This window comes from Talaromyces amestolkiae, assembly GCF_001896365.1.
Source record: "Talaromyces amestolkiae strain CIB chromosome Unknown scaffold6.1, whole genome shotgun sequence".
Taxonomy (NCBI): Eukaryota; Fungi; Ascomycota; class Eurotiomycetes; order Eurotiales; family Trichocomaceae; genus Talaromyces; species Talaromyces amestolkiae.
The window spans coordinates 1555159-1570164 of record NW_024468042.1 but is presented as its reverse complement, the minus strand read 5'-3'; the positions used below and the strand labels follow the sequence as shown (position 1 = coordinate 1570164).

Sequence of the window (15006 nt, the reverse complement as noted above, 5' to 3'; positions counted from 1 at the left end):
AGTCAAATTGTCAATTTTTGTGTCAATACACACCGGTTTTGTCTACATGTGTGCGATCTACTTTAGACGATCTAATAGTATCAAGTCTCAATTTAGGACTATCGACAAATCTAAAAAGACATTGATGGAAGAAATCCGAGCGTACATGCGTTGGCCGAAATTTAAAGAAATTACACCTCGGCAGTAACGTTCGTGAATTCTCCCTTTTCCAACTTGGTCTTCCAGAAAAGGGGGTCGGTATCGTTGAATCCATGGTGAACCCATCCTTCTTCCTTGACATGGTACAAGTTGATGTAACCACCAGAGTATGCGTCACGGTGAGTAGCAGCAAGGATACTTCGTCGGCCGAGTTCGAGGGCTTCGTCGGTGGAGAGGTCGTATCTGTATTCAGCGTCTAGCACACCGTAGGCGAAGGTTTGACCGGAGCCAACACAGAATAGGTTTCCGGGGAGACGGGTGCCGTCGGAATCAATATAGTAGAGAGCTGGGCCTTCTTGGGGGGTCATCTGGTCGGTTTGTTAGCCTGTTGATTTCATCGTCTGTGGTTGAGGTAAACGAACTCCTGCAAGCATAGTACCCATGCCCAATCCCATGGACTTGTAAGAGTATGTCAAATTCGCCAAAATCTTTGATGCTGCTGCGACAGTGATTCTTCGCTTATGTCGGAGTTCTGCGATAATTAGTCACCTAGCAACAAACCAGACAGCGAGGTCGTCATACCATGAAGAGTACATTGCTCAGCCAAATATCTCAACCAGTATTGACAATCCTAAAATCTCATCTTAGCATAATCATCGCAAAAACACCAAAGAGGTACCTACAGCTGCAGTACCAGCCATAGTTCCCAACAATCCGGGAACAGGAGCATCCTGATCCTTCTTTAAAGCCATATTCAACCTTGACACGGGAATGACCTTCTTTACTGTCTGACTGGCGATCCAGTTACCGGCCGTAGCTCGGGAATCTGTGGCGACAATCTACCGTTCGTGTTAGCCATATTTTCTCCTTTCTGGCGTCCGTGGATGAATTCAAGTGTAACGTACGATTCCGTGCTGAAATCTGAAAGCTAAGGTTGTCGTTCCGTGGGCGAGTTTGATGGGTGCGCTTGGGTTCGAGTGGTCATCTGTCATTGCACGGAGGAAGGACGCGGGCTATAAGATAAACAATGTTCAGTTTTATGTTCATCCCAAATAGATGTATGATACGAGCTGCAGATAAATTGAATGCTTTTCTTGCAACGAATGCATCGCATCACGATCGCACACCCAAATATCAAAAGATAATCAGAGATTTCGTCAGCAACATACCTTTGCAATAGGAGGAAGGTCGAATTTCAGCGACAACGACGGTGTGCATCTAAGGTCACGCTGCTCTTCTTCGGAGTACATTGCATCTTGAAACGGAGAGCTGGAGTACTTGGCGACTAAGGTATCCATCTTGAAGTCGTCTGCGGGGGTGCCGGTTTATTGGTATGAGAGATCAAAGAAAAGGAGAAGATTCTGAGATTATTGCGATGAAGAAAGAAATGAATATTATACAGGGGAGCTGTAGTGGAGGTGGTGGTAGATGCTGAGATGATAGCTCCTGCTTAGAAGGAAGCTCCGAAGCTTCGCGTCACAGCTGCCTGATCGGTCACGTGATTGATTAAGTAATAAGATTTTGCTCGAAGATCGTAACCCTAAAGCCCTAACAATAACTTACCGTAAGCTCAGCCCTAATTTACCTCTCAAACATGTTCGGAGTTAACTTATAACAAGATCGAAATTATGTAATTAAATGAATATGGTAGAGAGAATTTTGAATGTGATAGAGCTACAACCGACACCTCCAAACTACCCTCGTATGCTCTCCTCTATCTTACTTTCATAGTGGAGATATAAACATTTTAGATATATGTCCCAAAGTCATCTCAAAGAAAGCGTATCATTTCAAATAATTAAATTACAGCAATCTAAGGAATAGTATCATGTCATATCATATCGTATCAGATCATTGAAACAAAACGTACGTCAACGCATCAAACAAGGATCGTTACAAGCATAATCTCATAAACAAAAGAAACCATACAAGAGTATACAGTAATAACCAAATCAACTCTATGCTGTTGCAATAGTAGCCGACTCGTTGGGATCGGTGGCAACAGACTCTCTGTTCCCAAGAGCTTCAGGCTCAACAGCAGGACGAGCTTCAGTTTCTGTGGCTCCAACTCCGTCCGCGACTGGGGCTACCTCTGGTTGTTGACCTGCGGCTACAGCCTCTGGTTTCGGTACCAAGTTCTGACCTATTTCACTTGCATTGGACGTGATAGGGTAAATGGACGGTTCCCAAGCGCGCAAATCGCCTTCGGCATCGTTGAGAATGTCTCGCGCTGCGGTACTTTGCTCATAAGGTTTGACGGCATCTCCCGGAACGATGGGTGTGTCATCAAGGAGATTGACTAGGCGGCGTGCATGCTGGGCGAGAATGATTTGCTTCTCGGCGCGTTCGATAATAGCGGCTGTATGGACGTCAAATGCTTCTTTGACTTTTTGTCGTGTCTAGCAGTTGTTAGTAGTCGGCCATCATCATGGAAGCAAGGAATACATACCACATTCGACAGCTGCGCCTCAGCAACCAAATTCTGCGCCTCAGCTCTAACAAGCTCTTGCTCCAAGGTAACAAGCTTTGTATTGGAGGGATCCTTGTACTTCAGCTTCTGAATCTCGTCCGAAATCTTGTTTCGTGAATCCCTCGACGGCTGCACCGAACTCTCCGTATTCCGAATCTGCTTCAATACGCCACGATATTCCTCCAAGTTCTGCGCAAAAATATCCTCTTGTTCTCCAATCTCGGATAAAAGCACACCTAGCTTATCTGAGATATCAGACACGCTTTCGTCGCCGGTAGCTTCGCCCCAGTCCGAGAGCTGAGACGCAATGGAGACTCGCTCGCGGCCGGCAGACTCGTAAGCGCCGATGACGGAATTTTCGTTTTTGATGATTCTGTAGAGCTTCTTACTGAGTTCAGGCTGTTGGTAGCCGCGCAGAGTGGTCATGGAGAAGCGATGGCGGTTGCTGGATTTGTCCTTGCCATCTTTCTTGGCGGAGCGTATGGAGAGTGAGCGGTTCCTAGGTATGCGGTTAGCTTTCTCGTCAAATATCACGGAACAAAGAAAATTACATTGTGATTGTTTCGTATAATTCTTTTCGACTATCTTAAACTGGTATGATTGACTGGGTATAATTATTAGCGAAAATAGTCCAGGTGAAAGTTAGGGGGCATATAAGAGACGCAGAACAGTGACGTTTGAGGCGTGAGGGGCGATCGCTTCCCCCCAAAAGTGGAGCTGACGTCATCCACAGCTTCCCACTCGTTCGTCTTCTCTCTTACTCTCTTACAACAACACTAAGCACAACTTGAACAAATGATACAGTTCAATTCAGATTGACCAATAACACCAAACGAAGCGAAACTACCAATCCCAGGGTATCAAGTATCAATCCGTATACCAGCCAACCCCGACGCTCAAATGCCAAATCGACACAGACAAAACAGACCATAGACTCCGAGCCTCTAACTATAGTACATAAAACCAAAAATGCCAACTCCAACAATGACTCGAATCAGAGGAATACAAAGAGGCTATGGAGACCGATCGATAATGCGCACGTCCATGTATCGACCGTCTCCTCCTCGCCGCCGGTATTCGATGTAAGTCGGCTCCCGCTCGTACCGTTCAGGGATCACTTCAAACGAACGAGTATGGCGCCGGGTGCGAGTGATTGTCGTATATGACGAGCGTGAATAGCGCGGCGATGGTGACGGCGAGCGCGTGACAAGACGGTAGCACGGTGAATTGTAAGAGTAATAATATGTGGGAGTAGATGGGAGTTCGCGGTAGACGCGACGGCGCTGAATGATCCGGACGGATGATGAGGGTTCTTCGATCTCTTCGTACCAGCACATGGTGGAGGTTTTGTAGGATTTTGTTATGCGGATATAGTGGTAATGTGGTGGTTGTAGATGTAGTAAGGAAGAAGATGTAGGTGGCTTCTTATGTTTGCCTGAAGGCTGGTGAGGGTTTTAATATTGATAGGACTTTCCACTGAATGAGACTGAAGCAAGACAGTTTAACGTGACCATCCACCATAAACAATGGATTAATGGTTCTTTATATACAAAATGACTCTCTCACCAAAACGCACAGTAGCGCGTGATACTTGACCAAATCGGAAAATTAGCTACTAAGACCCTCGCATGACATGCATTGTACCTGACAGTATGACAAACTGAACAGCCACACTTTTTTGTCTACCGAACAAAAGAAATGACTATGTCATACAAGACTTGTCCAGGATAAAAATGGCCGAATCCGAGTTTGAGGCTGAATCGTCCGTCGCGAGAGGTCAAAGAGGCACAACCGGAGAACTGCGCCACGATGTCAACACTATCAATAACTTCATGCATATTTATAGCGACACCGGCAAATCATACATCGTCATTAAGAAAGTCTATTAGATTTCTTCACATTAGAACCTATCATAATACATTTCTCTGGATGTTAGTCTTGCTTGGAGGGGAAGTGTGGCTGGTGCCTGCCTCGGTGGTGAGGCACACTGCCTTTACAAACACTCCTTCCACGACTTTCTCCTTCTTTTATCTTCTCTCTTCTCCCTTTTCTTTCAGATTCCATCACACAAGATGAGATCATCTGCAGACGTGGATTGAGATTTCATGGACCAGACGCTTGGACAAAAACAATCACCGGTATTCCATATGGCTACCCCAAATGATTCTCGTCTATGCCGCCTCCCAACAGAAATCCTCATCGAAATAGTCAAGCTCCTGCCGAATTTCTCGTCACTCTGGGCACTTATGAGTGCTTTTCCTCGTTTTGAGTTCCTTTTTCTGCAGCTACCATTCGAAATTTTCGACACTTTCCTCGAAAAGGAGACGCCGCCATGCATCCAAGCCCTTATGCGAGTCGCACTGGTTACACGCATCTCACCATCATGGTTCCCTGATATCAAGGATGTCACAAAACACATGTCGAGACACAAAACCTTTGACCTCTATTTCGAAGCCTTGCCGCAACACATTGAAGAGCCGCACTTGACCTCAAAGGTGGCTTTTGCGGTACGTGACATGGTCGAAGTGGCGCATAAGATCCATGCCGTAGCGCATGCCTGCCTGGAATATTACGTGAGAAAGTCGATGACCATAAAGCCAGAGCGCTGGGATGCAAGTCTTCCACCATTTGACCATTCGCAACTGGGAGGTCAGCCTCAAGGTCTTCCTATTCAGCCCACGCCTACCGGTCCCCCGACTTACGAGGAAGAGCAGATACTAATCAGACTCCTCTGGCGCCTGCAAGTCTTTACTGACTTACGCGCTGCTGCTAAACAAGACTATTTGCGGCATTGGTCAGTAGACGAATGTGGCAAGGTCCAAACCTGGAATGTCGATTGGCTGTTCCACTACTTTACCCCGAAATCAAACAGAGAAGAGTTATTTCGCACTTATATTGACTCCTGGAACCCATATTGCGAGAAAGAGCAATTTAGAAGCTTGATGGATTTTATCGTCGATATCACAGCGGCAAAGACGGAATATCAGCCGGGTTTACGAGAACTAGAAGCGTTTATGAAAGATCTGCCTGTAGACGTATACGAGAGTGGTTATCACGTAACCTGTCTACCACCTAAACCCATACTAGAGATTAGGAGAGGGCCAATAACAATTGACGATCTGCTTCCAGCAACTTTAAGCATCGACGAAATGGTTGAAAAGCCTCCCGCGGGATGGAGAGTCTATCACCAAATGACCACAGATCATAGATATTATTATTCGGGTGTACCGTTTGAGCCTTATCGGAAGTATGGATTTGCGTTTTGGCAGGCTGAAAGAATGGGCAACTTGGGGTTTAAGGAGTACGACGGGTGGGAAGATGATGGATCGATTCTGCGGGTGTGTTATTTTGTGTGGCAGAGTATTTTGAGGGGTGTTGATGTTGTGAGTGCCTACAGCTATCGTCATGTGGTTACTCAATGATGAGTCTGATCATGTCACTGTGGTTATTCTCGAATGAAATTGAAGTGCATCAGCCTTGTTTGTGCTACCTAAGTGGACCATGCTAGCTGGACTCTGCCTCGCTGTGTCTTACCGTTCGTATCACCTTCAGTCAACAGTCCCTTGATCATAGGAGCCTAAAGCATATATCTGAAATTCTCTCCATAATTCTCCTCCGCCGTCACAAAGCCACTCTTCTGCTGCGCCTGCCTCTCCTTTTTCGTGCCATACAGTCTGTCCAACTTTTTGTTCTCAAATACCAACAACGTCCTCAATCCCAGGCAGAGGAACAGGTTGAAGAACATGAATGCGGCACAGATCCATAGTCCACGTGCATATCGGGGAGAGTCCTTCGAAGGAAAGGAGTTTGTGCCGAGAAAAGGGCCGCATTGGCCGATGAAGTTGAGCATGACCATTGCCATGCCGCGGCGGGTATCGGAGCCTTGGTTATCTATCAAATTTATTAGGTCACGGACGTAAAGGAAGGGGAACGGGGAAGCGTACTCAAAACCCAAGATAAAATGTTACCAATAGCAGGAAAGACGCCACTAGCAGCAAGAAATACGCCAAAGTATCGGACACCCACGGGTTCCGCAGCAGCAATAATGACGTATCCCACCGCACCAACAGTCGACAAGACTGCAATAACGAGACCTCTTTGCTCGAGTTTATCGGCAACCCAAGTTGAGAATATGGTAACCAGAAACGAGAGGAAGAAGGGCGGTGCTTCGAGTCCCTGAGCGTTCACGGCTGTGAAGCCCATGTCTTCCAGGATTGTGGGCAGGAAGACGGGGAGAGAGGAGTAGCTGACGTTGCAGCTGAAATACATGAACTAGAAGAAGTCAGTTCTCTATACTTCGGTTGTGGCGAGATTAGAGATGGGAGGCGTACAGCAGTAAACCAAGGCTTGGGGTCAAGCAACGTCTGCCCAATATCCTTCCAATCAATCTTGTGCGACGCAATCTCCTCTCCACTTCTCCTCAAACTCCTCGCCTTCGCAACCTCCCTCTCTTCCTCGGTCAAAAATTTAGCTTCTCCCGGTGAATCAGGCAGGAAGAAATACGCAAACGGTACAAACGCCAAACTAGGGAGACCTTCCACGAGAAACAAAAGTCGCCAGTTCGCGATATGCGGATGTCCGGATGTGATGCCGTATGCTAGAGCGCCAGCAAAAGTTGCTGCGAGAGGAGCTGCAGACAAGAATATACCGCATCGAAGACCAAGCTCACGACGACTGTAGAAGAAAGATAGTAAGTATGGGACACCGGGACCAAAACCAGCTTCTGCGGCGCCCAGGAGGAAGCGGAGGGCCATCATTCCGCGCCAGCTTTGGGCTGCGGCTTGACAAGTTGCGATTGCGCCCCTTCTTTTCTCAGCTTCTTCTAGATGTTGTGGTGATATATGGTACATACCATGCAAACATGATAAATGCAGCCCATTGATGCGGCCGAAGGACTTTCCACATCAGAGCTTGAAACTCGAATAGAGTGTAAGAGATGTAGAAGATAGTCAAAAGCCAGGCGTATTTTCCGCTGTCCAGGCCTAGGTCTGTCTTCATTCCCGCAATTTCGGCATTTCTGTCCATTTTCTTTAGAATGGTTCTTCTTCGTTCCAGTACGCAAGTAAGGCAAATGACATACCCGATGTTACTCCGATCCAAATACGAGAGCAAAACTAGATAGCCATCATCAATTAGCGCAAGATGATCCTAGCGATAAAGGAGTGGCGGATGTACATACACATAAACCCAGTAATCACCGGAAGCCGACGATCAAGTTTTCTGAGAACACGCTTTTCGATAACCGGGTCAATCCCAGCCGTGATAGGCGCCAATTCTGCATCGCGCTCAACTTGCGCGTCATTCGGTTTTTCAACTTCGGGATGAGGAGCCGGCGCTTCTTCTATGTAGTTATTTTCCTCACCGGTCGCCATTTTGCTGTGGGATAAGCTCGAATGCTATGAGCGTGGGGATTGGAACAGGGTCCGGGGGCCGGGCGAAATCCGGGGTAACGAGTACAATCTTGTTTATAAGTCAAAGGAAAGTACAGTGTAACCACTAACCGGTTACAAGTAAGCTAAAAGCCTGACGTCTGGTCACACAGTCGGGATATTCAGGAAAGAAAATCCTTTGTCTCGAAGCGCGTGGGAGCGAACGCACTCTTAAATGCGTCTAGTAGGCTAGTCAAATACCCCGAACCACTCGCTTGACCTTAGGCGCACAGTACGGAAATAAAAGCTCTTTAGATCCTTAGTCGGTGAGTGCGCCGAATGGGAGATGGTCACGCGTTAAGCTAAAAAGCTTCTCCATAAATGGCTTCGATATACAGAGAAAAAGCAAAATGGAGAGACTTGATTGGGTTCGGGGTGCTAAACCCTTTTTCCGGAATGTGTCGATCATTTTCCGTGTTGAGGAGAGGGTAAATGTTTTCCCATCTCAACTCTTCTTTATAAATTGCGACAATTTGAAGAGTCATCTCAAATTTAATGAGTTGTCTGTGTCCTCATGAATGAATCCGCAACAAAGCATCTCGCACCGAGTCTCAACTCCCAGGTACGAAGGTTAGGCTTTGTTGTATCTGAATCGAGATCAGATTGGGGTTACACGGTTACATCCTTTCAAGCTTGCGAAAATACCCCGCAAAGTTCGGGGAAATAATCCTTCGAGAAAAAGCTGTGCGATCTGATCCCTGGACAGTAATCGAATCATTGGCTGGTTAATCACTCCTTTGATCTAGACTTGTCACATGTCGGTGGGTGGGATTAGGAACGTGGTTTTCAATGTTCGAATTCTCCAATCTCAGATTCAGGTCAATAAAATCCATCCCGAGAAGTAAAATTGTGACTTGTCTTAGTCATCTAGTCGTATTTCAAACGGTGTATTTGATTATTGTACACTGGATAAAAGCTGGAAAATAATTGAAGTTCGGGGATCTCTGATAGGTGGAATGGAAGACGGACGTATTCCTTATCTTCACAAGGATCTGGTATATTAGCACTCTTGTAGATTCTGTAGAACAAATTCTAGACCAAACTTGGAACTTACAAACATCAACAAACCATCACTATGCGAACGCCGGCCCGCCCTCGCTTCCCTCCACCCATCATCAAATTCGCCGAGCGAGATGATATCCCAGAATTGGTGCGCGTCTGGCTTGCAGCCGAGAGAACCGATCTTCTCATGTTCTATCACTTCCCCACAGAAGAAAGCAGATCGGAGTACGCCAAGGAAGTAATCAAACAATTCGAAGATAACTTCGATAAGCCACATCTTCTCGTGTTAAAGGCTGTGGATCCTGAGACAAAGCAGATCACGGCTATGGCCGTTTGGCAGAAGAGGGGATACAAATTCAGTCCTCAGTCGGATGACATATTCACAGCTGGCGGTATCATTTTGAATAGGGTCTTGACGAGTAGCAGTGGCGGGATTGTCTCAAACACCGATTCAAAGTCGCTGGAACGCTATATTGCAAGCCAATTCGAGCATTTCTTGGCTTCATGGAGTCGTGATTCAAAACATCTGTACCTCGCACTTCTCATGACCGATCCTCGGTTTCAACGAAGAGGCATTGGGACCGCCTTGTTGGAATGGGGTCATAAATATGCCGACGAAGCTGGGATCCCAGCATTCTTAATTGCTTCCCCAGTCGGACATCCACTCTATCAACATGTCGGTTGGAAAGATGTCGAGTCGCCTTTGCGGATTGACATGTCTCAATGGGCAGCTGGTGCGCAAGGAGGCGATATGGGCTGGGGAGTGTACAGATACTACTATATGCTGCGCATGCCGAAAACGGCTGTCAGTTGAGTGACTGATCAATGTGGAAGAAGAACTTAGGAACAAATTGAGTCAGCTAAAGTCAAATTGATTGAGCATCATCTTGAATGCCTCAGGCATGAAGTTTTTGTTGTGGCCTTAGGCATTAGTGCATGGATGGTAGTTGTAGTCCGCCCGACTTCCGCATATCGACTTTTTGAGAGACTTCCAGTTCCGCGTCGCGTCCAGAGCAGAAGAAGTAGCTAGCACAAGTAGCTTGTCTATCTCGCCCAACCGCCATCGACGCTCACTAATTCATCTACAGAGTCCTCAGCGACTAGCTTCAAAATCATTGCGATTCTTCCCATTCGTTGTATCTCGAAATTGATCACACTTGCCCAACATGCAGGACCCGGCGGGTGGACTCCCCGGCCAGTTGGTGAGCTTTTCCGATTGCATCAAGACTCAGGACTGGACCTATTGCTGACAATCGTATCAATTTCAGGTGCCGCATATGCATTTGGTCTCAAGAAATCGATACCCAGCGATGACCGCCTTGCCGACCGAAACTGTCCTTGACTACCTGCTTGCTGCCCCCAAGGTCGTCCGCGAGATGTATCCCATGTCCTGGACATTCCTAGATGGTCCTCAAGATGGGACCACACTACTCACATGGCAGCCGCTTGGTCATTTGGGGACTACTTTCGCGAGTGATGGATACGTCTGGGCTGACGCAGAGCAAGCTTTCACTTTTGAGACCCGAGGCTACGTATGTTACTATCGCTCTGTACTTCGGGTTGATGCTAACGAACGATTCAAACAGACAATCGAGATGTGGGTTCAAAGAAGTGGCTATCACCCTCCCCAGGAAAACATTGCAAGTCACTCGCGCCGCCGTTATCGACTTGTCCCTTCCAAAGTCCCCCCCAATGCGCCTCAGCCTGATCCTTCGCTATGGATAGTCCATTACGCGCGCGCCGCCCAGAACGATATCATTCCCGCTCAGCGTATCCCGATTACTCCTCAAGTACAGACAACGCTTGCTCAGCGACGATTCCTACAAACTCAGGGTCAGCTCGTTCGCAAGGAGTTCATGTTGCACGATCGCAACAACTGGCCGACAATCACATTTCCGGCTCAGATGGGCGCACAAGGATTCGCACAGCCACAAGCATACTATGCCAATGCAGGCCCTGGTCGGCAGCCACCATCAGGTGCATACTATCCTCCTCAGCAACCTGGTGTGCCCGCCGGTCAAGCACCTGTAAAAGCGCCTCGCGGTCACCGTACATCTGCAGGCGCAGCGGCTGCAGCTGCAGCGGACTTTGCAATGGAGGATGAAGATGTTTCTACTGGCGATATGCTTGATATGCTCACTCCTCGTGAGATCAGCAAGATTCGTTATCAACAACATCACGAATGGATGGAGGAAATTTTCGCGTCGCCTTATACAATCAAACAAATTATACCCGTCGACCTCGGTATTGGCCGCAAAGGAGAGCTCGAATCGTTGACTACTGGCATTTTCGAGGCTCCTGTGTCATCGGCTCACTCCAAAGATGGCAAGGACAATACTACAGCTCTGCAAGGAGGCAAATTGGAACCGGAAAAAGCAGAAGAATTTGCCGATCGAGTCGCCAAGAAAGTCTCTGATATGACGGCAGAAATCGAGAAGTTGAAGAGGCGCCATGAACGGAGAATGGCAAAGATAAGCCGGATGACCGCGCTGAAAGAGGCTGAACTACGACTGCGTGAGGCAGGCGCCAATCCTTCCGAGACCGGACCAGAAATCTGGAGATTGGAAGGGCGTATTGACACTTCCAATGAAGAGGAGGCGCCTATCGAGGAGACTATCGAGGATATTTCACTCCGCATACCACGGTATCAGGTAGATGACGTCGTGAAAGACCTGGAGAAGACTTACGGCCGAGTTATCGTTCCAGCTACGAGCATCACTTGCGTTGAGAAAGGCGGCTTGCTGGAACGTATTGAGCCTACACCACAACCTGAAGATACAGCTGGGGCAGACGCAGACATTCTGATGGAAACTAGTATTTTAGATCAATTTGTTGCATCGTCTACGTCCACGCCTGGGCAAGTAGGTCAGCAGGCACCGATTTCTACAGCAGTTCCTGCTACACAACCAGTTCCTCAAGCCGGAGATGGAGACGTCGAGATGGGAGGTGCAGCAAATCTGCCCGGACAGCTGGGTACTGCTGCCGGCGAGACTGGGGAATGGGTAGTGGTAGGGAACGAGAATACTGGAAATGTTCCTGTTTCTACGGACAAATCGATCACGAATAATGCGTCTGGCGTGGAGACGAGCAATTTCGACGATGCAGCCAACTTCACCAACATGGACTCTGCAGGTGATGCGCTGGCTGCGTATGATGATCAGCATGACGGCTTGGATCTCCCGGATCTCGAAAACTCGGCTTTCGGAGATGCTTTTCACGCATCGGATCATGAGATGGGACATCATCCTGAAGACGATGAAATGTCGTAGATCATTCAATCTGTGAGTCTTGCTTACAGGCAGGAAATTTTCTCAGGGCTGTATTATGAGGCGTGCGGGTTGAAGTTTTTTTTTTCTGGGTTGGAGTTGAAGACTAGGGTTGTTGTGCCATGTTTCTAATATACCAAGTGAGGTGACTGATCTTGATTGAAAACCATAATCTATTTGTACAGCGCCTTGCAAGTGCGGCTTTACATAAGTTGCAACTCTTCGACTCTTTCTCAGCGCCACTCCCGCGGCCTAATCCATGCCAGGTTTAGCCTAGTATTAACGTAATCTACGACCCGCATGGAACGTTAAAATCTTGGTAAGCTACACTTAGCTTTGTACATAGTTACTCATATGTTCGTGACTAATGCCGTAGCTACATATCAAACTCTTTCTCGCGATTCGACCAAATTATGATTAAAGTATAAATTGAAGTATCATTATTTTTGGACGTTTCTCTTTGGGAAATCGGTGCGCAGTACAAAAAATACAGTGCTTGATTATACTATTGATCGTTCCTTTCCGGGCAATCCAGAATCACGTTGGCATTACACCATTGCTGCATTACAGCTATTTTCGAAATTTGAGACCTCGGAGCATTGGATTGATAGTTCCATTACAGAAGAAGATAGCTCTCAGCTTTATAAACACCCTGCCCTTGAAACTATGCACTCCATATCTATTCGTGCGAAGGCATCAACAGTGTGTGGCTTGGGGGCTTAGAGCGCTTAGTGCGGAATCAGACAGTTTCCCTGTACAGTACAGATGGTTACTCGAGTTTTGCGCTTAGATCTAGCGGGACCCGACGAGTGACAAGGCTACGCGAGGCTCAGCAAAGCAATAAAGCACAAGGCTTAGCGCAACATCTAACAACGAAATCGTGTTTTCTTGACTGGATATGTATTTCTGTTTGTCTACTCCTTCACGCCAATAGCGACTCTATGTAGCATGAACTGTTGCCTCCACTGGCCGTTGACTATACAACTCGACGATGAGCTAACCGCGTCTTCCTCTAGCAGCTTATACCGTGGCGTGGGTGTCTGCCCTGCCTCTCGAGTCAGCAGCGGTGGTAGAAATGCTTGACGAAAAACACTGTGACCCTCAGAGCTATAGTAGCAATACGGATCAGTATATTTTCAGCCAGGTAGGTAATCATAACGTCGTGATGGCATAGCTACTGTTGGGCCAGATGGGAAACAACTTAACCACTAATGTTGTAAGATGGCTTACAACTGTATTCTCATTAATTAAATTTGCTCTGATAGTAGAAATCAGTAATAAAGTCCCAATAGCAAGTGTAGATATAAGATTTGGGGATATTATAGTCGGCTATTCCCACTTGCAGTATGGTGGAGTGGTCTAGTATAACTTCAGTAAGACTGGTCTAAATAGATAAGTATATAGAATAGATTTTATTAATGCACTGCCGAAGCTGCTCCTCAATGCAATTGCAAAGCTATAAGAAAACTACTACTGTCATCTAAATGATATATCTGTATATCTATCAGCTTTTGACTGGTTGATACAATTCAACTAAAATATAATAGGCTCTAATATTTTTTTTCAAGCGACATACAAGCATAGTGGGGAAGACGATTACAAAGGCTGCGACAAGGAAATGATTATTAAATAGCCTAGATAAGTATCTAATAAAGTAATAATTCATTATAGCATAATCGTGTCCGGAAACCAGGTGATGAAGGATAGCATAACTAGAGATAGGATAAGTGCTAAGCTTGGTAGAGTATTATACTTTGAGATAGAGGGAGCTGGTCTAGCTAGTGTAATTCTGTCTGCCGTGATTTGTAGCATCTATAACTATGCTAATTCGCATAAGAATAAGAGTTAGCAACTATATGCTGCTGTGAGAGCAATGACATTTACTAAAGAATTGCTATGGGTTGTTTTAGTAGAAAAGATTACCAAGACTAATATATCTAGGAGAATAAGTGGTAGGTGTGCTTATTGTGTTATGATATGGCTGTACTGCTAATACAGATTTAGGTGCTGAAAAGTACTGAGTCTTATTTAGTCTTAAAGGTATTCTTTGAGATAGATTTATAGATAGACTAGAAGAAATAAAACATATAGAATAATTTTTTATGCTATATAGACAAGCTTAATTAGAAAACTATCAGCAGCAAGTAATAGTGCTATATAGCTTTAATAGAATAGACAAGACTTAGCTTGCTGCTGAGTTTACTAGGAAGCACTAGGCTATATTCATATCAGTATTCTGGTTAGATAGAAGCAGTGAAGATAGTCTAAAGTAAAGCATTGCTGATTATGTAAGTTGTATTCTAGAAGGGCAGATTCCTGAGATAAGTAGGAAATACTCATCTAGCATGAATGGTGACCTTAGAGCTATTATTAGTGATTTTATAGGGTGGCTAAGCATAACAGAGAACAAGCACTGGCTAATTATATTTAATAATGTAGACTGCGACTACCAGCAAGGAACTAATATCAACGCCTATAATGTCAATAACTATATACTAGAGGTTGATCATGGATGGATTCTGATTACTATGCGGCTTGCGAACCTCTAATAACTTAGTGAATCTTTGCATTTAGAGACTATTGACATGAGCTAAGCGTAGGCTATCTTTCGAAAGTGGTATAATGAAGACTTTGGTAAGACAGTTTTATGTATATCCCTAGTAGTTGTTGTATAGAGATATTAACTGATATATACAGATCC

General features: G+C 46.0%; 6 protein-coding genes across 6 annotated transcripts; 3 read left to right on the top strand and 3 right to left on the bottom strand.

The window, feature by feature from the left end:
* Nucleotides 1–170: 170 nt before the first annotated feature.
* BHQ10_004080 (uncharacterized protein) lies at nt 171–1436 on the bottom strand (the record flags this gene model as incomplete). Its single annotated transcript, XM_040876408.1, has 6 exons — nt 171–506; nt 561–670; nt 721–769; nt 822–977; nt 1044–1151; nt 1308–1436. 6 exons carry the CDS (start codon nt 1434–1436, stop codon nt 171–173), a joined length of 888 nt encoding a protein of 295 aa, XP_040732584.1.
* A 660-nt stretch (nt 1437–2096) lies between these two features.
* On the bottom strand, nt 2097–3945 carry BHQ10_004079 (uncharacterized protein; the record flags this gene model as incomplete). The annotated part of the gene is made up of 3 exons (XM_040876406.1): nt 2097–2537; nt 2588–3107; nt 3713–3945. The coding sequence occupies 3 exons, from the start codon at nt 3943–3945 to the stop codon at nt 2097–2099; spliced, it is 1194 nt and encodes a 397-aa protein (XP_040732583.1).
* Nucleotides 3946–4755: 810 nt separating this feature from the next.
* On the top strand, nt 4756–6030 carry BHQ10_004078 (uncharacterized protein; the record flags this gene model as incomplete). Its single annotated transcript, XM_040876405.1, has 1 exon — nt 4756–6030. One exon carries the CDS (start codon nt 4756–4758, stop codon nt 6028–6030), a length of 1275 nt encoding a protein of 424 aa, XP_040732582.1.
* A 155-nt stretch (nt 6031–6185) lies between these two features.
* BHQ10_004077 (uncharacterized protein) lies at nt 6186–7980 on the bottom strand (the record flags this gene model as incomplete). The annotated part of the gene is made up of 6 exons (XM_040876404.1): nt 6186–6499; nt 6553–6880; nt 6940–7411; nt 7461–7625; nt 7689–7722; nt 7788–7980. The coding sequence occupies 6 exons, from the start codon at nt 7978–7980 to the stop codon at nt 6186–6188; spliced, it is 1506 nt and encodes a 501-aa protein (XP_040732581.1).
* Nucleotides 7981–9112: 1132 nt separating this feature from the next.
* Nucleotides 9113–9853, top strand: BHQ10_004076 (uncharacterized protein; the record flags this gene model as incomplete). The annotated part of the gene is made up of 1 exon (XM_040876403.1): nt 9113–9853. The coding sequence occupies one exon, from the start codon at nt 9113–9115 to the stop codon at nt 9851–9853; it is 741 nt and encodes a 246-aa protein (XP_040732580.1).
* Nucleotides 9854–10205: 352 nt separating this feature from the next.
* Nucleotides 10206–12308, top strand: BHQ10_004075 (uncharacterized protein; the record flags this gene model as incomplete). The annotated part of the gene is made up of 3 exons (XM_040876402.1): nt 10206–10241; nt 10308–10571; nt 10626–12308. 3 exons carry the CDS (start codon nt 10206–10208, stop codon nt 12306–12308), a joined length of 1983 nt encoding a protein of 660 aa, XP_040732579.1.
* Nucleotides 12309–15006: the final 2698 nt, after the last annotated feature.